The sequence below is a fragment of the Postia placenta genome, assembly GCF_002117355.1.
Source record: "Postia placenta MAD-698-R-SB12 unplaced genomic scaffold POSPLAscaffold_11, whole genome shotgun sequence".
Taxonomy (NCBI): domain Eukaryota; kingdom Fungi; phylum Basidiomycota; class Agaricomycetes; order Polyporales; family Adustoporiaceae; genus Rhodonia; species Rhodonia placenta.
The window spans coordinates 285082-308909 of record NW_020169842.1 but is presented as its reverse complement, the minus strand read 5'-3'; the positions used below and the strand labels follow the sequence as shown (position 1 = coordinate 308909).

The window sequence follows — 23828 nt, the reverse complement described above, 5'->3', positions numbered from 1 at the left end:
GACAACAAGACAGCAAGGCGCGCCGCGAGCAGCGCGGGGATATCGTACATATGTTACAACGGACGGACGGACGGGATGCGGGATATGGACATTTTGTGTGCGCAGCGGACGCGCAAATAGTGGGAGATAGGGATACGGATAGGACTGTAGTGTAGAGCCGCGAGGCAGAGGAGATGCGGGATGGCCGGTTTGGCAGCCGAGAGCGCGGAACAGGTGCCGCGGATGTGCGACGTGATATGGGGGTAAGCGGACGAGGGGATGCGAGGGATGCATGCGAGAGCGACAAGGATGCGACGAGGACGAGGGATATGATGAATAAGTCAGGTGCGGCGTCGTGAGGGTATGTCGTCGTGCGGTATCAGCGTGAGGACAGGGTATGGATGCTGGACGGTCGATGCGAGGCGGGCGGCGTGTGCGATAGCGGATAGCGAATGGTCCTTATGAAAGGGAAGAGGCGACGACGCGGAGCACGCCTAGCACGAGGAGTCCTTGCCGGGGAAGAGGAACAGACGCTTCAACGGCTCGACGATCTCTACCTCTACCTCGACATCGCGCAGCTCGCCGTCGACTATGCGCTGCTCAATGCGCTTCTCCTTCTTCGGTATCCGCAGGATCGGGAACATCATCGTTTCGTCCGAGTAGCTCCACGACCGATCTATAGACAGCAGTTGTCAGCATCGCCAATGCGTGTCACACAGGTAGAATACACGTACTCTGTGGCCTCCGGGCAACAGGCGACGATCGCAGCGTCTCGTCTGCCTCCTCGCGGCTGTCCGCACTCTCCATGCTTGCATCGCTGTTCTGACGACTCAACGGACTGCGCTTGCGCCCAGCACCGTAGTACCCTGTGTAACCAACATAGCTGCTGAGACTTGAGCTCGCCGAGCTGGACACGGTGAGATTGGACGGAATGCGCGTCATCTTCACGTCGGGTACAAGCAGACGACCCTCTGCGCCAGGCTTCACGAGAGAATACTCCTTACGCCGCGACGACGTCGACAGGGGCAACGAACGCGTCGAGCCAGTGGGCGAGGTCGACAACGTCGGCACCGAGCTGCCCATGAGCGACGTGCGCGACTCGGAGCGGCGCGCAAACATCGGGTATTTGTTGTACAACCCCTCCGCTGCCGAGTGAGAGCGAGTGCCCATTGTGGGCGCTCCCGTAGCATGGACGGGGACCGAAGCGGAGGCAGTCTCGAAAGTCGGCGTTGTCGGACTGAGGGTAGAGTACACGCCGCTGCGTGCACGGTGCGAGCTCGCAACAAAGCCCTTGTACGCATCCTTGATGCGCTCCTCGTCAGCCGGCTTGCCCGGCTCAGTAGGGGTGGTGAGGTTGTACACGCTGGCGCGCCATGCATGCGAGCCGTCAGTCCAACCTGCAATGGGCTTGCGCTCGACGCGCTCGGGCGAGCCGTAGATGTCCTTCTTAGGAGGGCCCTGCTCGAGCTGCGCCTTCATGCGGCGCGCGGCCATCATGACGCCCGACGTGTAGTCATCGACGACGGCGACGTCAGAGTTGTTGGTGTCGCGGCGCATGACGGGCGCAGGTGGTGGGGCAGGAGGGAGGTCGGGGTAGAGACGACGGAGAGCGGCGTAACCCGTCGGAAGACGGGCCGAGGGCGAGTCAATGGGCGAAGACGAATTGAGGGATGAGCGCGATTCGAATGACGCGCCGCTGCCCGAGTCGCTCTCGGACACGTCAGACAGGGAGTTATGTGGGGCAGGAGGGATGGTAGGGGAGACACATCGGTCGGGGTTGTAGTTGATGTCGATGGCACCCTGCGAGTGTTGCAAGTCTTTGAGACGGCACTCGTCTGAGCAGTAGAGTGGCACAGGCGATTGGTCGATAACGGTGCGGTGGCGAACAGGGCCGGTGGGGCGCACAAGCGAAGGCTCGAGAGGGGTGGTCTCGGTGGCACGCTTCTTAGGCTCCTTGATCGTAGTGTCGCGCTTGAGCGCGCCGTTGGGTTTCACTCGACCAGTGCCGTGTACGAGGCCGCCGCCACCGCGTGCACGGATGGTGCCAGTCTTGTTGCGGGGAAGACGCGCTGGGGGCACGTCGACCTCGGTTTTTGGGTCTGCAAGAAGGTTAGCGGGGCACGGAGAACATGGGCGGTTGGAGCCCACCTGTGGTAGGAGAGCTCGGAGGGACGGCAGGTGCGTGAGGCTGGGGCTGGATGGGGACATAGTAACGCTTGGGCAGGATCTGCCTGCTGCAGACAGGACACCAAGTGGTGTCGAAGGAGATGTCGTCCATGGTTGTGTGGGGGAGGGTGGACGCGGGGGACCTTATAGTGGGGAAATAGAGTTTGGCGGTCCCAAACGCAAGGGCAGCAGACGAGTGGGACAGTGCGGGGTTGTGCGTTGTGCGGACCGAGGGCGTGGGCGTCGAGGCCAGGCAGCGACGAGGCTGGATGGGACGGGATGAGCACGAGCGGATAGCGCTGGGGAAGAAGGGGGGACGGGACGGGAGGAGGAGGGAGGAAGTGGTAGATTATTTATCGGGGCGAGCATGTCGCGGTGATGATCCCCAGCCATGATCCATTCCGACCCCCGGATTGGCTCTCACTCCTGCCGTCACAGCGACCGTCCTGTGACGCTCCTGTGACATCTCCTGCGAGCGAGGCGCGCATCGCCCGAAGCGGCGTGTGCTCAGGGTCACCGCATTTCCGCCCCGGGCCCTCCCACGCGTCCCACCTCCCGCATCGGGCAGTCCCACCGAAAAACGTCATCCGCATACCATTGGCCCAATAGTCACCGGGTCTCTCGCTCGGCTCCCCGGCCTCCTCCTCAGCGGCCCAATCACCGCTGCCCGCCTTTGCGTTCTGCCCAGCCCAGACCGCCACAGCGCGCGTCCAGAGCGCTCTCTCGCTTGCCGCCTCCCCGCCTGCGATCCCATCTTCCGCTTTCGGCCTCCTCCTTCCAACCCTAATTTCCGGTAGTTTTCCCTTCAATCACCCCGTTATGGCAACCGTCGCGACCTCCTCGCCTGCTCCTCTTACGTCTTCCCTGACAGCCAATGACATTCCCCGACCCCGACCTCTCGGCGTCCATACAGCCCATATTCCCTGGTGCCTCTTCTCATATCCACATCGGTGCACGTATACGCACAGCCCCTGTCAGCCTCTGCGCCCCGCCGCACACCCTATCCGGGGGCGGCCCCGCAGCGCGTCCCCGCCGGGCCGCGCGCCTGTGCCCGTGAGCGAGCGGGATCTCGAGGGATGCGACACTATGCGACGGTTCTTGCGAATATTTTCACTGGTCCAGCCCCGGGCTTTGCCCTGCAAGCGACGCGACTTGGCCTTATGCGGCAGGTCGCATGCGGAGAAGCACATGCCTGCCGTGCCTATCTGCGAGGCCGATCGCGCGCAGAGAATCTGCGATCTCTTTCCCCGCCGCGGTTCTTCCCGACATGCGCCTTCGACGCGTCTATCACTCGCGCGCGCTGATTGGCTTTTGGCCGTGCTGGCCAATGGCGGCACGCGTGCCGATCCGATGCCCCGCCCTGTCTGCCCCGACGGACAGGCATCGAGAGACACAGCACCGACGTCGGTGGCGGAGGTCTGCGTCTCCCTTGGCCCGAACAGACCTTCTTCCTGCCCGCAACGTCGCTACCGTCCGTCCATCTCATCTCCGACTGACGACCGTACGCATGGAACGTCCCACATCCTCCCGTCGCCATGTTCCTCCCCACCGCCCCCGCTGCCATCCCATCCACTGATACCATCCGGCCATTCTTCTTGCGCATCCACGCCCCGTCGTCACATGCCGCGTCCGCAGCACCCACCCGCCGCGCTGACAGTACCAGTACCAGTGGCTCGTCCGACGCCCATCGCAGGCCTCGATCACGGCCCATCCATACCCGAGACCCATGTCTGCGCACCGTCGCCTGCTCCCCATCGCCTGCTGTCGAGATGCCCTGATAGCACCAAACGCCCCGCGCGCCCGTCCTTAGCCCCGCCTCGGCACTTTCCGCGTGCAGACATCTGCACTCGATCAGCTTGCACTTGCGCTACGCGCCGGCGTCACCGGTGCTGTGCTCTAGCCTGCAGCTGGAGGCCACGATGAGTATGTACGTTTGTTCCGCGCTCCTAGGACCACATTCTGTGTCATTGTGCGCACACGCGTCGCGCACGCGGCGATCGGGCCAACGCTAACGATATCCAGCCGCCTCGGGAGCCCTGCGCTGCAGCGTGCCACCACGATCCTCCCTAGCCCGTCGCCCACAATCACAGCGCACCGCGCATCGCGGCCCGCCACGCGTCCTCGCCACGCGTTGTCACAAGCGTTCCGACGTGTTTGGGAGCCTCAGGTTGTGCTGCATCACGGATGGGACGTAACCGCAGGGGATCCCATCACGCTAGCCAATCTCGCAGATGATTGTACGCCTGTGTCCGTTGCACTTAATGACATACAGATAGCCCACTCCCTGCGCACCGTCCGATGGCTCGCATCACGCTCCTGCTCATGTATCCGCGCCCGACACGGACCGCGGGCCTACGAGCCTATGTCCGCACGGGCGTCGTGGGCACCGTATGACCCCGAGCGAGTGTGCGTATGCATCTCGCAGCTAGTTGCGATCTCATCGCATATCGCATCGATCGTGCACGGTACGTGACGATGATCTGCGTGCCTATTGCCCCATCGCAGGATATCCGACGCCATCGCCCGCCCCCGTCCAGCCAGAAGCCCCCGAAATGAAATGATCGTGAGGTGAAATCTGCGTCCGCGGCTGCGCCGGCGGCAAACCGATCCTTGGCCAGAACACAGAACGCATGCGACGGCCCGATCGTATATGCAGCGCAACGATGGCTGCGCGGGCGCACCGTGAGCACACGCATGACTCGTCTGAGCACACCGTGCACGCCTTGAGCCACCCGTCGCATGCCGTCTATTCCGCCTGACCCGTGCTGGCCTGGCAATGCCCCCGCGGGCGTGACAGCACCACGACATGTCGCCATGTCATCCCGCCTCGCGCACACGCACAGACGCGCGGCGAGTCCCCACGGAGCATGCGTGGATGACACATCGACGAGGGCCACGCCGTGGCGACCGGTTTCCCCGCGCGCCGCGGATTGGACGCAGTGCCCACCACCAGGCGTCGTCGCTCGCACCGCGGACGAGGCAGGTGCGCCGGCCAGCGAATGGGGTGCGCGCGGATTCTAATCGCGGTCCCCGGCGCGCACACGCCGGCAGGACGCTCCTCGGCGACACGCGCCGCGCGGGGCATATAGCACCTCGGACGCGGTATTGCCTCGCCGCGGTGCAACTCTGTTCTCTTGCCTAATGGCGCGGTGCTTCGCGCACCCCCTGGGCCCTCGCACGCCCAGTCGGGGAAGCTCTGGCCGTGCGCTGCGGTAACGCCCGCGCGACGGTGTCACGGCCAGCGTGCATCGTCCCGAACATGCGAACGCGAAGTATGCTTACTTACATACGGGCCAGGGCGTCGGCCCGCTTCGCGCAGCCAGGAGGGCCTCGCAAGCCGCGCGCGGGCTCTTCCGCGCTATCTCTGGCGGCGAACAGCTTGTGGCGCGTCGGACGCAAACTCTAAAGCGTATGACATGCATCTTTACATAGGCTGCCATAAGCATCTTGCAGTTCTTCGGACGAGCCTCGCGCGGGCGCAATACTGCTCTGGCAGGCGGGACCGATCCCGGACGCAGCGAGCATATCCGGGAACCCACCGCCACCAAGGATGCCCCCCGTCCGGATGGCCTGGCGTGCTCCGGACCTGGCGCTCCCTGTGCCATCCCCGTCAGTGGGCACGTATCTTATCGCCCGGCTCTTGCCCTCGCGCGCTGCTCCCCGCCGTCGTTTCCGTTGGCTGCAGGATCCCTGCCACGCGCCCGCAGATGTCCGCGGCCAGCGCGAGCAGGCGATGTACGCGAAACACCCTCGGGCGGACAATGCGTCCGGAAGGAAGGAAGGCGACCGCGCTCCGGGCGGGCTCCGACTTGCCATTTGCGGCTCGATGCTGGTGACGGGCCCGCGCGACGCGCGTCACTCTGCTGGGGGGCGTCACCACGCCTGCGGGTCCCTTGCCTTTGCCTTCGTCGTGTCTCAGCACCGCGCGCGGCAACACACAAGACGCACGATGCACGACGCACGAGCCCTCTGCCTCTGTGAGTCGCGCCTGTGTCTGCGATTACGTGGATTCCCTGTGTTCTGGCTGCACGCCCCGTCCGGCGCTCACACGCCGCCGGACGCAAAGCCCCATCCCGCACCCTGCGCCGCGGCGGCGTCGTCACCCGCCCCCTAGTGCGTCCGCGTTCCTCCCAGCCACGCTGCTGGCGACGCTTCGCCGGTGATTGACTGTGGGAACGCCTGGGCGCGGATCGGCTTCGCGCGAGAGGTGCGTATGGGCCTCGCGCGCGCGATTCGTCGAGCGCAGGCCTATGACACAGGAGAAGCCCGCGCCGTGCGGCCCGCGCGCACACGCTGATTGGGTTTAGAGCCCAGTGGAGAGATGGCTCCCAGCGCGTCGCCACGACCACGGTGACGCCAGGGAATACCGGCTGTCATGCGTTCCCAGGGCCGGTATGATGCAGGCTGCGCAGCGGGAGGTGAGTGCCTCGCAGTGTTTCTGCGAAGCACGCGTGCTGCAGCTCTGGGAGGGAGACGCACGTCACGCTTTCGGGCAATGTAGTCGGACGCTGATGATGGTGATGACTGGCCCTGGCCGCAGGACCTCGGCGTTCATCTCGTCTGCTCGGGCGGCCTGAGGGCGAGTGTTCTGCTCTGCAAGTACGAAACTGCCCTAGGTCCTGCGAATGTGCGCGGTCCCGTCCAGCCCAGAGAAGCGGACATCCTTTCCACTTTCCACAATGTTGGGGTTCTGACGCTCCGGGATATGGACTAACGCCGTGTTCAATAGGAGCAATTCCGAACTTTAGGCAGCAATGAACGCGCGTGTGCAGAGCCTGGACGCTCTGCGAATGCGAATGCTGCATTTGTCTTGCTCGTGTTCTATTTGTTAGTCAAAGGTAGTAACGCAATCTATAGAATTGAGGAAGCCTGTATTTGCGCGCAGGCCATTGAGCGGGGGGATTGCTTGCCCATAGGTATGGTACCGCGCAATTGACAGCCTGTCTTCCCGTTTCGCGAACAGGAAGCGACAGCGCTTTGAGCTGTAGAACTGACCAATACGACAGCAGGCGTGCTCGTGCCTACAGTACAAGTTGGACGTGCAAGCCCGAGATGCCGTCTGAGACCTACATGACGCAGTGATGGGGTTGCTACACGGACATGGTGCAAGCCACGAAGACAGTTGATCGTAATACAAGTCCGCGGACTGTTGGCATCTGCCAGAGTGCCTTGATGCGATGCCGAGCTCTGCAGCTAGGCAGAATACGTTGCATCACAGTTTGTACTGGACGCAGCGTGCTTCGCATCGCGCCTGCGCGCGTCACGGTGCCCTGAGGCGTTAGCGCCCCAACGCCGAGGCGCGCGATCGAGGAGGGGCGGGCTTACCTGAGGATGCTGACGATTTCTGTGCGCGCGCTGCACGCGAGATGCCGAGCACCAGGTGGTTTCGATCGTTCCGTATGCGCTCGGACAGAACCACGATGCTGGCGCCGGGGAAGGGCACCGTGACGCCAGCGGACGGCTCGGACACGGGCGGGATCCCTGACTTGACGCGTTGGAGAATCACAGGCATCACCGCAGTTTGTTTCCTTGTATCGCTGGGCGTGATACAGCAGTACATTCATAATCAGCTCCGCGAACCTCGGCAGGGGATTGGGATGCTTCTGAGGTCGCTGGCGTCTACTATTACCTGGTATGCGAACCTCTCAGTTATGTGTGCGGCTTCGTATTGGTATTTGGCCGTGCTCCGGATTGACTTGAGTCCAGCTGGACACCAGTAAGATGGCGATGTGCAGGCATCAACGAATCGATGAGCCCGATGACTCGAGTCAACGAGGATCCGGGGCTCGATATGCTTCCGTGTGCCGCGGACTGCCCCTGAGGCGGTATACCAGCGCGGCCATCTCCGGTGGTGCTCCTCCACGATCACTGACATGATCATGTATCTTGTGGTCCTGACTCTCGGATGGCACAAGGCCGACCTTTAGCAGATTGATAACGCCCTGCACGGATCAAGAGATCGAGCAAAGCCACCGCGCGTGTGTGCCCGGGCGGACCTCTTGCGGAGAGATCTGACAACTGAAAGTGAACGACGGCTGACTGAGATGCCGACAGGCTTAGGCAGCGACTATCAGCAGAGTGGACTGCGAACGATGACTCTGCAGCCGCGATTTATCCGGTGTGTGCGATACCGTCGTGTTAGGTTCAGTAGTTCGTGCGGCACAGCAAAGTTTTCCGGGCCATTGCTGTGCATAGCGCCACTGGCTCTGCCTCGTACGTATCGCCCCTTCAGTTTGAGGTAAGACTTGGGATGAGAATGGCCGAATGATGTAATGAGACGGTGTGACACGGACGACAGTTTTAATGTCGACGCGCGAGACGCATCATGATTGGCCAGAAGATACTTACTCAACAGAAGGCAGGCATAGACATTTGCAACATCCCTCTTACGGCTGATCACTTCGCACAACGAGCACATGGTCCGCAGGACAGCAAGTTCCGTCCCAGCCGGTGAACGTTTCGGAGAGATGCGGACGTTACAGTGATCTGTATATCACGTCGTTATATCTGGGAACACCGAAGCGTTTCATTGAGCGCAAGCAGTATGTTGGGAATACCGGTAAGCTAGAGGCTTCTGTTCCTCCAAGAAATTGAAGAAAAGCAGCGCGACTTCGGCCACAAACTTGGCGATCTCAGTTAGCCTAGCACGATCGAATGATCGGGCGACGGAGAGCAAAGAGCGATCGAGATGGTCCCGGTTTGCTGAGACGCGCCGACTTACAAGTACGTACTCGCTCTGCAGCCGTTTACACTCCCGTGCTGTAACGTCACGTCCAACTTGTGGGTTCATCCCGCCATCACGACCCAAACGTGCGTCGGGCGAGATAAAAATGTCTTTTGACCGAGTCTTCACAAACGCCCAGGGATCCGCCCGACGGACCATGCGGTTTGATTTCATGTTATGCAATGGTGTGCCGTAGCATGACACGTTCTTAGCGACAGCGAACCTATTCGTTCATCTCCGGCGTGAGCCATAAAATTATACGAATAACGTTCAAGGACCTTCGGATCTCAATCCAGAAGCATCGGTGCGCCCATTAGTCGTTTGCCTACTCCTCTTGATCAGTCCGGACTCAGCTTTGTCTCTAAGCGACCACGTGCGCGTAAGGGTTCCTGCTCGGGGCAATACTTACCTCATGGCGCAACGCGACGCCCGCTTATGAATGACAAGACGTCGTAATCTCCTGCGCGCAATGTTTTCGCTTCCGCACATTATGAGAAAACCCCATGTCCCCTGACAGCACATGAGCAAGGAACACATGTTGGGACAGGTGCCCGAATGCAAGATTAAAGCGGCATTGAGCACGCTGCCACTTCCATGAAATGCGATAGACATGACCCTTACGATTCCGCTTTGTTCTCGGGCTAGCTCGCTTCATTCTGGATCTCATGCGCGCTGTGCCTTCCCCTCGCGCTGCCAAGGGCATAGGGCGGTCTGGTCACAGCGCTGAAAATAAGGTGCGTTCAATTTTGCCTGACATCTGACAAGCCAGTTACCAATCCGCCCATGCATCCAGGCGTGCGGGGCGATGTACGTACCACATATCCCTGCTCCGTGTCCAAATGCGCTCTAGCGCGACACGTTTCCCCGCAATCACCTGGACAGCGCGCTGCAGCCGCCGGGCCAGGGCGCGCAATCTCAGGTAGGCATTTCCCTGGCGCCAGCACAATGCCGACGGTCGACTGGCGCTTCAGTCCTGCTCAGGTGCCACACTAAAGCATGATTGCCGTCCTGCACTTGATTGCCTTGGGAAAGACATCGTCAATCCAACAAGGAGGATTGAACAAGGAGGACAGGGGCAACGTGAGCCCCGCCGCTTAGTGAGAACTGAATCCCTTCAGGGAATTCAATTGGCATAGTGCACACTCACATGCTAGTGCGGCGGCGTCTGAACAAGGCAGGTGACATCCCAACATGGTCTCCTCGCAACCGTGAAGAGACATCTATGCAACGTCAGAATTGTGGGTGAAAAACAGTGTCACGCCCTAGGTATACCCGCCTAAGGCCTTCTCTTGCCCGTCGGCGTGATAGAGTGAGACGTTGGGCTTGGCTCCGGCGGTGTTCGCATTGCCAACGCTCGTCGGACGCTTGTGTCTCGGCCTGTCAATGGTCATTCCCGCATCGTCAGCGATACGCTGCCAGGCCGCCTCCGGCAACCAAAAGCGGCGATAGCGTGGAGCCAGCCTTACGTCTGGCAGGCTTAGCTATCAAAGGTGGAGGCAGCTGGCCGTCGACCACATCTGGCAGCGCCACCGACTGTCTTTGGCATGTCGAAGCCGCGAAGAATTGCGATTGTACAGGTGAGTATTCGCCGAGCTATAACGGCACCGCTTGTCCCATGAATGTCGCTTCTCTGCCGGCAGTAAAGCCAAGTCGTCCGGCTACATACACCGCGGTGATTGAACGGTCGGCCATACTTTGACTACGTTACAGACACGATAGTCTTCTTACACTCATTTTAGTGTGAAAACAGGTGACATGACGTAGGTCGAACGCCTCACAAGGTCGCGTGCTATCGCCGCAATGCGGAGGAAGCACTTCAGGTATCCACCACCGCTATGGTCTGATCAACACAAGCTTTCGAATGTACGTACACCGAGGAGGCAACGCTCTTCGCGTGATGGGTGGACGTACCTTGGTTGACATTGCTCCACGCGTCTCTCATTCATGCCCAAGTGGGGTCAGAGTCGAGACCTGCCTGCTCAATCTCGTTGGACTGAATACAGGAAGCCTGCTCTCATTAGTAATGGTCAGTGTTACAATGCGCAGAAGAAGTGCCATGGGGGCAATAGACATCTGCACGCGTCGATCTTAGAGGAAAGAGTAGTTTGGTGGTACACTATCAGCGAACGTAATGATACACGAGACAGACCCACAGCAATATACACAAGAAGAGGAAATCACAGCACCATCAATGTAAAGCCGCGGCGACGAGTTCCAAAATGTCTTCTGTACTCTTGCCCACGTTCTTCATGGCCTTCGCTATTGACTGCCAAGTCATTCCGTGGTGCGGCTCCGCAGCGATACACTTCTTGACCACTTCCACCTGTTGTTCCTAGACATGGATGTCAGTCCTCTTGTTGCAGTAAGGCGAATACTCGTAGACGTCAACTTACTGAAACACCATGCTGCCTCTCGAATTTGAGCCACCATGCCCAATTATCACCTAGGTCAGGGTTCGCGGCGATCGCACGCTCGAACCATTGGCGTGCCTTCTCAATCTTGCGCTCTGTCCAGAACAGCCGAGCGACGGTGCACAGGATCAGCGGGTCATCCGCGGACTTCCGCAATGCGTCCGCAGAACGGGACTTTCGCGTGGGTCTTGGCTCGGCCCATATGGTCATGGACCAGAGCAAGCCTGATGTCGAGCATTCTTGCAGACCTGTACCATGAATTAGCCGAAAGCATAACTGGGCGTACATGCGTTTCAACATACCTCGAGCCAACACGGTCTTCGCCTGGGCAGCACCTCCGCTACGCTCTTCCACGCCGACCGCTTCCGCCCATAGGACATCACTGCCAGAGTTAGCGAGTCGCGCCTTATCAAGAAGCGCCCGGGCTTTGATGCTCCTTCCATCAGCCTCTTCCAATCTGCTTGCGAGGATCCAAAGGGTGACATCCTTCGGACATTGTTTGATACCCGCTGCATACGATGCACGGGCGGCGGAGTACTCCTTTCGGTCTTGGTGGATCTGACCCTGTATCATGTATAACTTCGCAAACTTGGGGTACTTTCTGATAGCGGTAGCGAGTGTTTCCAGTGCCATGTCGATCTGGCCCTGCTGTCGCTCGAAGACAGCCGACTTCATCCAAATCTACCGACCGTGATTGGTGAGCTAAATACAAGTAATTGGACATCAACGAAGGGCTTACCCTTTGTGTATCTGCGACTGTTCGCGCACGAACTAGAAGCTCGCGCGCAACACCCAGCTCGCCGTTCTCGGCCTCTATCTTGACAGCGGCAAGCCAAATCTGCTCGCTTTCGGGGTTCGCGACGAACGCCCGCTCGAGCACTTCACGCGCTGCAGGGACATCTCCCGCAAGCCATTTCTCTTTGGCCCACATGAGCCAGAGAACCTCCGCCTGGGGACAGTGGTGCACAGCACGCTCGAGAATAGAGCTGAGCGAATCTCTGTCGGGAAGGTAATCAGTGCTGGGCAGAGAACATAGTCGTCCGAAGGGCATACCTTGTCCCATGAGCCTTCTCCAAGTCGGCAGCCTTTCGCCACAACGTCCGCTTATCTGGGAAGACCTTGAGCGCATAAGCGAGAATTGCCCTCGCCGTGCCGACGTTGCTCCTCGACTCGGCACTTTCTGAATCGCTCATCCATGTGTCCAGCCTGTCCTCCTCTTCCACATCCATTGCGACCGTCGCCTTGATGATTGCCTCGCACGTCCTCGGCGAACCCTCGTTCTCGCAGCGCTCTGCCTCCTTCAGCCACTGCTCGCGCGTCAGGAGCACCTGGTGGTGACGCAGCTGGCGCACACCGGCCTCGATGGTCTTGTCCACCACCTCCAACTCCTTGTCGCGCTCCTCGTTAGACTTGCCAGGTACGTGCGCTTCTTGCTCCAGGAGTCGGCCAGCGGCAATCCAGATCTCGTGGCTCGTAGGTACTGCCTTGCGCGCCTTATTGAGGACGGCCTTCGCCTTCTCAGGTGTCTCCAGTCGCGCGAGGGCTAGCCAAAGTTCGACGGAAAGCGGGATAACCTCGACTGCACGGGAAAGGAGGATGCGAGCATCGACTGGGGAGGACTCGAGGTTTACCGTCTCCTTCCATAGTCGGACAGAGTTCGGGATGTGTTCAAGAGCTACCAGAGGTATTAGGATCGCAAGCGCGTGAGGAATCGTATGAGCATACCTTTCCGGAGAACCCGCTTCTTGGCCTTAATGTCGTGCTCTAAGTCGGCAGCAGCAAGCCAGATCTTGACACTTTGTCCCACATGTTGGACAGCATTTGCCAGTATGACTTTCGCATCGTCGTTGCTCTACGGTGTGTAATGTTAGTGCGACGGAGATAAGACAACTTGGGATAACATACGTGCAAACGGGCTGCCTCGAGCCATACATCCTCGCTCTTAGGGCATTGCTCGCACCCTGCCTTAATCAGCTTCCGCGCTGCGACCATTCGTCCCGCGTGTTCCTCCAGACAGGCTGCTGCTATCCAGCCTGGTGAATGCTTCGGGTTTGACTTGACGAGAGAGTCGAATAACATTCGCGCCCTCTTGATGTCACCAATTTCGGCATCCGTCTTGAGGACAACACTGTCGAGGGATGTAAGATATCCCTTGGGGTCTATCGAGGTCGAGAGACCCGATGATGTAGAGGTCCCAGAAACCTGACACACCGGTCATCCACTAGGCTATACAGAATAAAAAGGAATTGGGACATACCTGATCCAACTTTAAGGACAAGATCTTGTCACGGGCTTGTCCCATCTCGACGAAATTCGTCAGCGTCCCGCTATCTGCGGGTGTCTCAAAGCCACCAGCCTTGTACAAACAGTCGTTAACGTGCAGTCCGTATTGAGCATGATACATCGCCTACCGCTTGTTGTCGCCCGTCCAACGAGTTCTCGTACTCGGCCTTGGACCTGTCTCCGACAATGATGCTGTCGGGCACAACGAATGACCTCTCGTCCCTTTTACGCTTTTTCCTGGTGAGATTGCCCACCTCAGGGATGTTCTCCCATTCTTCATCTGTCACCACCGCAAGACCACGCTTCAGGTCGGCAAACTGCTGCTGAATCTTCGGGCGCTCAGCACGATGCTTCGCGAGCTCTGCATTCTCGAGGGCTTCTCTGTAGTGGCGCGAATCCAAACAAATGGAACTGAGCATAAGTGGATTCGACGAAGAAAGGACACGCACCTTCTAGCTCTCCTCCTTGCGTCCATGTTCTGGTCCACTTGCTCATATATGTTGTCCGCCTCCTCGTCGTCAGCCTCATATGTGGTTCCGGCGAAGAGGCCATATTCATTGTCCGGGTCTTGGAACTGTTCAGGATCGATTTCGGGCTCTTCGCCTCGCCTTGCTTGCGCCTCGCTAGATAACAATATCAGCCTCAAGAGCATTTGCCTGCTCAATGAATACATACGCGATGACCTCTGCAGACGGACCCTCTCGAGCTGGTCCAATGTCCGAACGAGTGGTGAAACCAGATGCACTGAATAACCGTCAGTAACGAATATACTAGGATACTGAGGATGTAGAGCTTACCCTCGCCCAAGACCAGCTACATAGGAGGCCGGTGCTGGCATAGACAGAAAGGCGAGCTTATTGGTCTTATTAGCGGCCATTGTGGAGGTCGGCGATGTGAGGGACAGTGAGAAGGGATTAACGGTGTTGACGCGCTTGAGTCGCAGTGTGGTGCAGTGGTGCAGTCAGCAATCTGTTAGTACAGAAGATAAAATTACATAAGAGTGAAAGAAGAGTAGTGAATCCGCATAACTATTATTTTAAGGCCTAATGTGGAAGAGAGATTGAATTAAAATCGAAATTATGCAATTATGTAATCAATCTTATTTCAATCTTTCATTCATTATAGGCATTAAGATACTAATCAGATCAATTCACTTCCCTTTCAATCTTTTGGTACTGACCAAAGATTCATCATTGCATGCAGTCATGCAGTGGCCCGCTAAGCTCAGATAGGAGCGAAACTTCCAATACGCCACTAACAAACATACAGTCTAGGCACATCCGCCACGCTTTCCCACAGTAAGCGAATTCTTATAGTCTTCGGCATTACCTCGCTTTTACTTGCTACTGGATAGGCCGTCTCTGCTTTCTTTCCGCTCAGCATTGTCCGCCACCTTCAGCTATGTCCAGTGTCTCGCCACCACCATTGAACAGCGGGTACGCCTCTCCAGCTCCAACGTTGATCAGTCCACCAGCCCCCAAGCCCAGCACACACCCCAAGCCTAAGCCTGCTAACGTCTTTTCTAACGACGGCTCCTTCCTTGAGCGTTTCCAGCGAATCAAGAAGGTAGGCTTTGCCGTCCCTGACACATGAGGTCATTGATACGATCTGTCGAGCGTATAGGATGAGGAAGAAAAGAAGAAGGAGGAAGAGGTCCTCGCTAGGTGCGGTCGGCCTATATTACGGTGGCCTCTACTTTATCTTATACCCATGTTATGCACAGGAAACGGAATTTTGACGAGCGGTTTGTGAGTTCGATCTAAGACGCATATGTTTCGATACTGATAGTCGTACAGAAGAAAAGGGGCAAGCGCCCTCTTCCTGATGCTGTCAACCCTAATGCTGTCCCAGAGCCCTCTGCAAAGAAGGCGAAGGTTGACATGCCCTTGTGTAAGTTGTTCTTGCAGATATTCCCGGTCTTACTTATGGCTTGCCTCAGCTCAATATGAGAAGGAAGTCAAGAGTTATACCAGTAGCTTGAAGGACGATGGGATTGGTGTGCGACCCCTAGTCAAGTGAAGCACTTAAAGATTATACGATAAGCTATAATGTGCGTTACATCGCTGAGCTCGTTATCTTCTAGATCGCCCTGATCCCTTAGTATTGCTTTTGCAGGTAGTATCTTTTGCTCAGCGTGCGTGCCTCAGTAGACGCATTTGTACCATCATACATCGCAACCCTTCGCCTCAATTGCATTTACCTCATTGTTTGCTCTGCAACTGCTGGCATCAGGCCGAACACTATAAGTATAATTGCCACTTTCGCAAGCATGCCCAGCGTCGAGTTTGAACGCTGAGCACAGGCCTCGCCCCTTCACTTTCATTTGTGGCGCGGCTTTGCGATGTGGCTTCACAATGCGTTCGTAATAACATGTGTCAGCGCGGATGTCTAGCATAGCCTCGGTTGTGCGGGCTCAATGCTGCCATTATTACACTATCTATGCATGGTGCATTCGTCGTCCGACTGTTGAACTCGGAACCTAGAGTATCGGATTGATATTATAGCCCCGAAAGAGGGCTGAGATTCGCATGGTGAGCCTCGATATGCGGTCTATCTATAATTATGCCCATTCAGCCGAACACTGGTAGACTTCTGCTACCACAGTCACCTGCTGAGGCGAAATAAGTGCCGCACTGTTGGGTCCGCCGGTGACTGATATTCATTTATCCGGTAAGGTCTCCTGTCTCATAGGGAATCGAGTTGTATTCACGGCATGCCTGTGACTGATCCCCGCAGCCGTCGAATATCTCTACAGTCTATTGCTCAGAAAAGTCGACTGGAGGCCGTACTCGTTTCACCAATTGCGGTCCGCGGTCCGCCCTTCTCCATGCGTATGTTACATCAACTGTCGAACGGTTGGAAATCTTGTTTTTGGATATTCTAAATTTAGTATATTCTGCTACAGGAGGTATTAGTTTTTCAGTCCTCGTGTCAGACCAGAAATGAAGGGCCTTGCGATTTCCTTGCGATAGCACATCCCCATGGAGGTGGAGGTGGAGGTGAACGCCGTTGTCGGTAACCTGAAGAAGTGGAAGTCAGGAGGCAGAAGTCATTGAGTCTTCGGACACGCCAATCCTGGTGGGCCAATGCCACCGGGAACTTTCGATGGAAGATGGTGTACGTGCCCACACTCAGGAAAGGAACGAGCATGAAGGCATGCCTATGCAGTACGCATTCTTGAGCCACTCTAGTGAAGCATGCGAACTGGAGTGATTTAAGGGCAAACCGGGCGGATCATACGGCTTGGCACGAGCATACCTACCAGAGGCGCATATCGCGACTGCCACTGCTCGGACGTCTGGCCGTTCCAACGCGCGTGGTCCCAAATGACAAGAGTTGTCGTCGAGACAGCTATAGAAGCAAGGCGGAGACAGTGCGGCTGTTTACTAGTCACAGGGCGGAACAGTCATCTGCTATAGTGTCTTCCAAGCAGATCGCGGCGTTTCCTGCACCGCCGCCTCGCCTGTGGTTATGAATCTGGCATGTCCTGCGTCTCCGCTTGAACCCACTGCAATCGTGCAGCGCTCAGAATACCAGCTTCAATGCGTAGATCGTAGAATACAACCTCATTCCGTATAATCAAGGGGATTTCTTCCCCATACATTGAAAGTAAGAGTAGGCAAGCTTGACAGTCGTGCTGAATCTAGCTACTAATACTGTAGCGTTGAAAAGGACTTGTTGCAGGTTGTGCGTCGCGGTTGTCACGGTGCACGTGAGAAGGCTGTCACGCGTATCCGACGCGAGTGTGACCGCTCGAGCCTTCTTGCATGCATACCGCGCGCCCACGAAATCTCGTACGACAGTAAACAGACGGTACGCCCATGGAAGATGACGAAGTGGTTGAAACATCCGACTATGAAGAAATTGAGGCAATCGAGGCGCAGGATCCGAACTACTGGACCAGTCTGCCACCACCGCAGGAGACTGATATTGGAAGATCAGGCGAAGAAGCTCGGACGCAAGGATCTCTGAAGCCTGTGGCGCATATTTTAGAAAGGCATATTGCAGATGAACTGCTGCTAGGAGGGGTGCTACACGAGCCTCCCCGAAAACGGTTGAAGGTGGGTATCTCTAACTACCACGTCCAGGATGCTAACGGGCAGCTCCTGGCAGACAACTCACTATCATGGATACAGTCATGCATATGCATCTCTTCCATCTACCCCAATTCGGGCACCGCAAATGAGGGCCAGCGATTTCAACGCAAACTCCGCACCCTCTTCGCCAAAGCCACGGCGCTGGCCACGTCCGTCGCGCCTGAATGGCGAGGCGTCATTGCAAACAGGCACTCCGCAGAACCACCTTCAAGGAAACTGTTTTGCCGGGCTTGGTGCATCTGACGTCTCACCGAGCGGTGACGACGCCCGTGCGGTCTCCCAAGAGACACTCTTTCTGGCATCCTCGTTTGACCTCGATGTACCCCATCGCCACCATCATAATCCCCAAGTTACGTCTTCAGTAGGTCGCAACGATCCCGCTGATCCACGGATATCACCCTCTTCTTCCCCCGACCCACTATCTCTATTCACCCCTACAAGACGCGACCAGGCGCAGCGATTACTGTCTCTGGGAGTGGCGGGGTCAGGTCAGTTATTTCTCAGCGGAGGAAGCGAGCGGTCTCCATCTCCCTTGACACCAGTCCCCTCACCCGGTCGAAACGCGGAGTCTTCTCAGCCTCTTGTGTCACCTCGCTTGGCGCTGCAAAGTTCTCAAGTTCCAACACACGTCGAAATCACGCTGGCGCAAGAATCGGCCCAGACGGAGGGCCGCTACTCTCTTCGTGCTCGTCAAGCTCGACAAAAGAATCCTTATGCATATGATAAGGCCCTTTATAAGCGTCAGATGCGTGCTAACCCCGATGCAATTGTCAAAATGGTTAGCCCACAGCGGGCAAGACGACATCACAGATCGAAAAGCAGAGGGGAGGTGTCCGGTAGTGATAGGGATACGGAAGACGAGTACGTGGCCGAGGATGACTCGGACCAACATGTTCAGGCCGAGGGTTCCAAGCACCCGAGGTTCAAGGGGAAATCGCATAGTGTCCGTGTAGACACTGCGATTGGAGTGTCGAATTTCTCTCCTCCACGACATCCCCACGGATCAATGCGGCATACACTCGCGGCGGATGGTACGCGACCTGAAGTGTGGTACCCGGACGCCTTCAACGAGACGTTCAGTAGTAGCAGTGGAGATGAAGAAGACCTTATAGCACTCTTACCTGTGTCGATGAAGGCGAAAAAACAGCAAAGAGCGGCGAAAAAGCCGCGCAAGATCAGGCCGTTCCCCATGAAGAGACAAAACGTGACCCCACATTCCTCAGAAGGTCAACACATCTCTCCAGTTCAGTCATTCTTCCTTGAACTTTGGCGTTCGAAAACTTACCACTTCAATCTTCGTATAGCTACGTGCGTTGACTGAGGCTCCCGCTGCAAGTGACCCATTAATGGAAGACAATGAAATCATGCACCCTAGACGGCGCCGGCGATCGACCTCCACAATTCCTTCGGTTGCGTCTATGCCCAGCTCCCCTACCTCCCGCCACGCAATCTCACCTCTACGGGAGACTCGACATGATTCTATTCCGCCTTCGGGGAGCCCAGAACCACCCCCTCCCTCATCGACACCCATCGACTTTGGCCTCCTTACTCCCACCTTTGATCATAATCTGTCACAGAGTCCCTCTGAACCTGAGGTAGACATTTCTGTCGAGCTAGAACGCTCGCATCGACAGGGTTCCAGTGAGAGCAGTGCAGAGTCTTCCGTCGAGCTCATGTCGGCTAAGGATCGCCGGCGGCTCAAGGCCTTACAAAAGATGATGCCCCGAGTCCTTATCGAACGACATCTCCACAATGCCAGCGCACCGCGTCATGGCAACGCCACCGGTGGCCATGACTATGACAGTGACGAAGGTGGTCCGTTGCGGCCTGGACAGTCGAGAATCCGCATTCGTAGCCCAACGAGTAGGATGGCCATCGAAGTTCGAGGAGATTCGGAAAGCTCTGATTCAGAGGTATTAGAACAGAATTTCAATTCTACTTCCTCCGAGTCAGAGATGGACGTGGTGGTTCCCCGCCTGGGGAAATCTCCCACGAAAACATCCTCTAGAGCAGAGGCAGAGGATGAGGGCGGAGACGACAGCATAGTCGACGAAACTGATATTGGTCATTGGGCATCAGGGAGAGTCATTCCTTCACGCCACCTCGCTCACGACGAAGTTAGAGAAGGTGATCTCATAGATCGCATGTTGTCCCGTACCAGAGTTACGGGCGGTAAAGCCCGTCGAAGCCGACAGCACCGCAGGGTGCGGAGAACAGCTGTGAGTTCTGCCATGCATATAGTCACCGCTGGCGCAAGAAAAAGGGGGACTGGTCACCAAACCACTTTGTCCTTCCCGGCGCCAGGCTCTCAAGAGTGTTCCAGACCGGCCGTCTCTGGTATGTGACGTTTCCTTGATGATACGCAGTTGTTCTCTAGCTCACAGGCACTCAGGTGAAGGGCATGCCGACGACAGGCAAGAGGGATCCACAGCACAAGTGGTCAAGGCGCGCGCGCGCAAGAAGCAGCGAAATCCAACCGGATTATTTGTCTTTGCTTCTGGCGGTCGTCTTGCTACTGGGAGGACACACGACCATCCAATCACGATAGATACTGAAGTTGATGATATGGCCAAAACTCATCGAAACGGCCTGCGCACTACTAGTATGGCTAGTCACCATTCCAGGTCCCGTGTAAAGCCGCTTACTGATGGTGCAACCTCTGCCGCCGAAGCGACTTTGGACGACTATTGGCCTATCATTGCCGATATGCATCAAGCGCCTCATGCAGATGCTCCCAGCGCTCGTCGAGATGGCTATTTCGAGTCACACCGTATCACACTCGATTTCGAGATACCTCTAGTGCCACCAGGGATCACCTTTGGCCCAGACAGCTATCTTGGTCGCGGTTGTCTCCACGAACTGGCCATGCTCATAACAGATCACAATAATCTCACATGTCCCCGTGCTGTTTCCTATTCCGACGCCCATTTCCAACCGAGTATGTCCGTCCAAGCGTTCTTGGCGTCACTGCAAAGATTGTACGACAATGCACACGACATTATAGTGCAGAAAAGGGACCTTGCTCTGGAGGATCTCCGCCAGTGGCAGGAGTCATTACACTCTGCAGCGCAACATATATCATGGCTTCTCGGACGATCCTCTGAAACCGACAGAACTTCATTTAGCGACTCATTGGACGCTCACCTCGACAACGTCCGTTCTTTCTTAGACGCACCTATCGACATCATACCGGAAGATGAACCACCGCATCTCCTGATGCTTGAGCTGCGCTGGTTCTCGGCAGAAGCTGTCTTCCGGGTTACGTGCTTCAAAAAGCACGAATCTAGGCGGTCAGATCTCAAAGTACTACTGCAACGCCTACAAGACTTGGTTCGCGACCTCGTGGGATGTGGCTTCTCAGATCTATTACAGCCTTTCACTGGAGACCACGACAAGGACGAGATGAGCGATTATATCGCTCGTAGGATCGCCGAATTCTGGATATGTATCATTCATATCACGGACGCGGAGAGATTGGCTGACCTTGTCAGCGAAGACCCCTCAGAACTCACATCATTCTGGTCGGTGGTACTCCAAGGTGTTCGGGACGCGGGACTTTTGCGCAACACCCCCCCAGATATCGTTGCCAGCGAGACAATCTGGAAGGCCGTTTTCACGCTGTGTAGTCTATCGCAATGCTCGATGCAGGGAGTTTTCATGACGGCCCCTCGTTTGCAAGCTTCATGGGACGTCGTTACTACCGCTTTGGATCGGGTTCGTTTATCAGCAGATCCTGCATCAGATGCAAATTTACCCAAACGAAGCTTACACAAACGCGATGAATATATCCGGATACTGGTGTCACGATGCCTCATACTTTGTCTCAAATGGCGATGGTCCCTGGGTGATGCTTCGGCGCTGTTCAGCCGTCTGCTCGAGATCTTTAAGAGTCGCCGTTTTGCTAACTTATCGGACGAACCTCCAGACTTCCCCAGCTTTCTCCGCCATAATAACCTCCAACTACTCTCAGAAAACAAACGCAGTGATACTGCATTCACCCTGCTGCTGAAGCTTGTTGTCAATGCTGCGAGAGACAACCGCTATGCGAATGAAAGCGATCACCGACAAAGTATATCCCCCAAAGTCAAGAAGCTATTGTCTCTCTGTGTCCCCGTCGGGTCTGTTCCTTTCACCAAGATTAGCCCTCCTACTCTTCAGGACCTCTCCTTGTTATACAATCGCTTTAGTGCAGTCGCGATTGCTATCCTTCTCGAGCCCTCGGCGGCAAACCTCAAATTCCGAATCTCCAATGCTCGTCGATATGTCAATTTCAGGGAAACGGATCATGAAACACGTCGGGCCTGTATTCGCGGCCTCATGCATTTAACAACATTGGTGCAGCACCTTCAGCTACCGTTGAACGAGCTGCTAGATTGGCTGGCGGATCTGACAAACATACTCTTGGACGAATATCAACACGAGAAAGTGGCCGGGAATGCTACAAGCTGGGTAGTTGTCTCTATACAGATGTTGCTCGGATGCGTCCGCCGAATCATCGAGACCCCTTTGATGGATCCCACCAAGAACAACACGCGGTATCCGGAACCGGCGTTCTTAGAGGGACGTAAGTGACAGCTTCTACATGTCATTCTACTTCTGTGCAAACTCACGTACCGCAATCAGCATGGGTGACCAGAATATTCTCTGCACAAAGCAATCTGACTGCAGTTGCGACCACAAGGACGGAGATTCGTAAACTTGTACAGGCCTTCTTAAACGTCAGGGCGACAGTCATTCCGAAGCCGCCTCGCCCGCGCCCTGCCTCCGAGGAGAGTCAAGAAAGCCAAGAGGACTATGGTGACTTCGACTTGAACCTCGACGATCCTGAGTTACTTGCCGCACTTGGTGACCCAAGCCAATCCATCGCAGCCCAGGAGAATAAGACCAAGGACAAGGCCGTGGCGGAGGTGAGTTCAGTTGTCCGCATGGAGAACATCCGCTATACACAGGGACCCCACAGATCATCGACAAACATATATCTCCTGCTATCTACCGTTTGGTTTGTACGCATTTCAACGAGTCCGGAGCCAATACTGGCTTTGAGACATTTAGTCAAGACGCGGATGCTTGGGTCGAATGCTGGGTTGGCTGTGCGAGTGTAATCGTTCAGAATAGCCGAAGGGTATGTCCTGCCATCAGACGTCACCACGACTGCTCATTTCCTTGGGATTTCCTAGGATTGGTCTTTATACCTTACTCTCGGCCCGCAGTCATGGGAACGCATTATCGACTCTTCTTGGCGTCGTAGAGTGGGCCTGCGATTTATGCTCTCTGTTCTTCAGCTTGATCCTTCTGCGTATTCAGTAAGTCTTACCCGAAAAGAACGTAACGACGCTCACTTCTCTACCATAGTCATACAAAGAACGCTTCATCGATGTACTCCTTGAGTCGATCGTAACAGCTAAAGTGACCATCGAGCACGAGTATTTGTCTCTGCTGTGGTCTATTGATGGATTGCGCCATCCTCTCTTCCGCGGCATGCCTTGCGAGGTACCAGCTGACACGACTGACTATAATATCTCCAGGAGAGAGTTCCTAGAGAACCGCTTAGCGTTCGTTGAAAGTAAAGTTTTTTTGACAGATCGCGCTAGGTTTGTGCTGATGTTTCTCTGTAGGAATGTTTGGCAACATCGCAGATCTCCTCCGTCGAGAGCTCGAGGGCGAACCAAACCTGATAACGCAAAACCAGCCCTGTGTGGAGTTCATCGTGACCATGTTTTCGACGATGAAAAATATACTCCAGGTGCGCTATGGTGGCTTCGATTATCCCCCGTGCTTACATTGCTATAGCAGATAGATCTGGGCTCTGATGAGTATTCACGGTACACTGCCTTCTGTCGCAAGATCTATACATGCTTATCTCAGTTCGGAACTCTACTCAACAACTCTCGTCTTCGTATAATAGTACAATGGGTGACTGAACTAGCATAATATCGGAACATTCTTTGTGTTGCACATCTCACTTGTCATATACTTATTACTCACTCATCGTCTTTGCTACCACTCTGTAAGCCTTGTACAATGTCTCTCATACTCGCTCTCCCCCGCACATATCTTCAATCTTGTAGCATTACACGTTATAGTACGCATGCATTCTATACCAGCAATCATTGCCCGAATGAAGGGAACCAACAGTGCAGATGGACGAACATGTCCAATACCACGCCA

At 56.2% G+C, this 23828-nt stretch overlaps 3 protein-coding genes across 3 annotated transcripts; 1 reads left to right on the top strand and 2 right to left on the bottom strand.

The window, feature by feature from the left end:
• Positions 1 to 473: 473 nt before the first annotated feature.
• Positions 474 to 8020, bottom strand: POSPLADRAFT_1035286 (hypothetical protein; the record flags this gene model as incomplete). Its single annotated transcript, XM_024477072.1, has 20 exons — positions 474 to 655; positions 714 to 2078; positions 2128 to 2410; positions 2610 to 2928; positions 3145 to 3509; positions 3590 to 4012; positions 4123 to 4211; positions 4241 to 4318; positions 4416 to 4497; positions 4518 to 4915; positions 4987 to 5352; positions 5432 to 5545; positions 5574 to 5741; positions 5767 to 6059; positions 6094 to 6515; positions 6889 to 6966; positions 7141 to 7166; positions 7246 to 7338; positions 7471 to 7682; positions 7788 to 8020. 20 exons carry the CDS (start codon positions 8018 to 8020, stop codon positions 474 to 476), a joined length of 5589 nt encoding a protein of 1862 aa, XP_024336505.1.
• A 3037-nt stretch (positions 8021 to 11057) lies between these two features.
• POSPLADRAFT_1149419 (hypothetical protein) lies at positions 11058 to 14440 on the bottom strand (the record flags this gene model as incomplete). Its single annotated transcript, XM_024486299.1, has 12 exons — positions 11058 to 11201; positions 11263 to 11528; positions 11583 to 11961; positions 12020 to 12278; positions 12334 to 12955; positions 13006 to 13132; positions 13186 to 13482; positions 13538 to 13636; positions 13692 to 13944; positions 14007 to 14186; positions 14239 to 14307; positions 14361 to 14440. 12 exons carry the CDS (start codon positions 14438 to 14440, stop codon positions 11058 to 11060), a joined length of 2775 nt encoding a protein of 924 aa, XP_024336504.1.
• Positions 14441 to 14964: 524 nt separating this feature from the next.
• On the top strand, positions 14965 to 23591 carry POSPLADRAFT_1048198 (hypothetical protein; the record flags this gene model as incomplete). The annotated part of the gene is made up of 22 exons (XM_024479461.1): positions 14965 to 15129; positions 15187 to 15227; positions 15287 to 15311; positions 15360 to 15453; positions 15503 to 15559; positions 15647 to 15678; positions 16068 to 16094; positions 16536 to 16611; positions 17374 to 17624; positions 17700 to 17809; positions 18102 to 18148; positions 18278 to 18968; positions 19036 to 19787; positions 19822 to 19879; positions 19902 to 19997; positions 20045 to 22224; positions 22284 to 22567; positions 22621 to 22782; positions 22871 to 22963; positions 23013 to 23223; positions 23276 to 23403; positions 23454 to 23591. 22 exons carry the CDS (start codon positions 14965 to 14967, stop codon positions 23589 to 23591), a joined length of 5718 nt encoding a protein of 1905 aa, XP_024336503.1.
• Between the last annotated feature and the right edge of the window lie 237 nt (positions 23592 to 23828).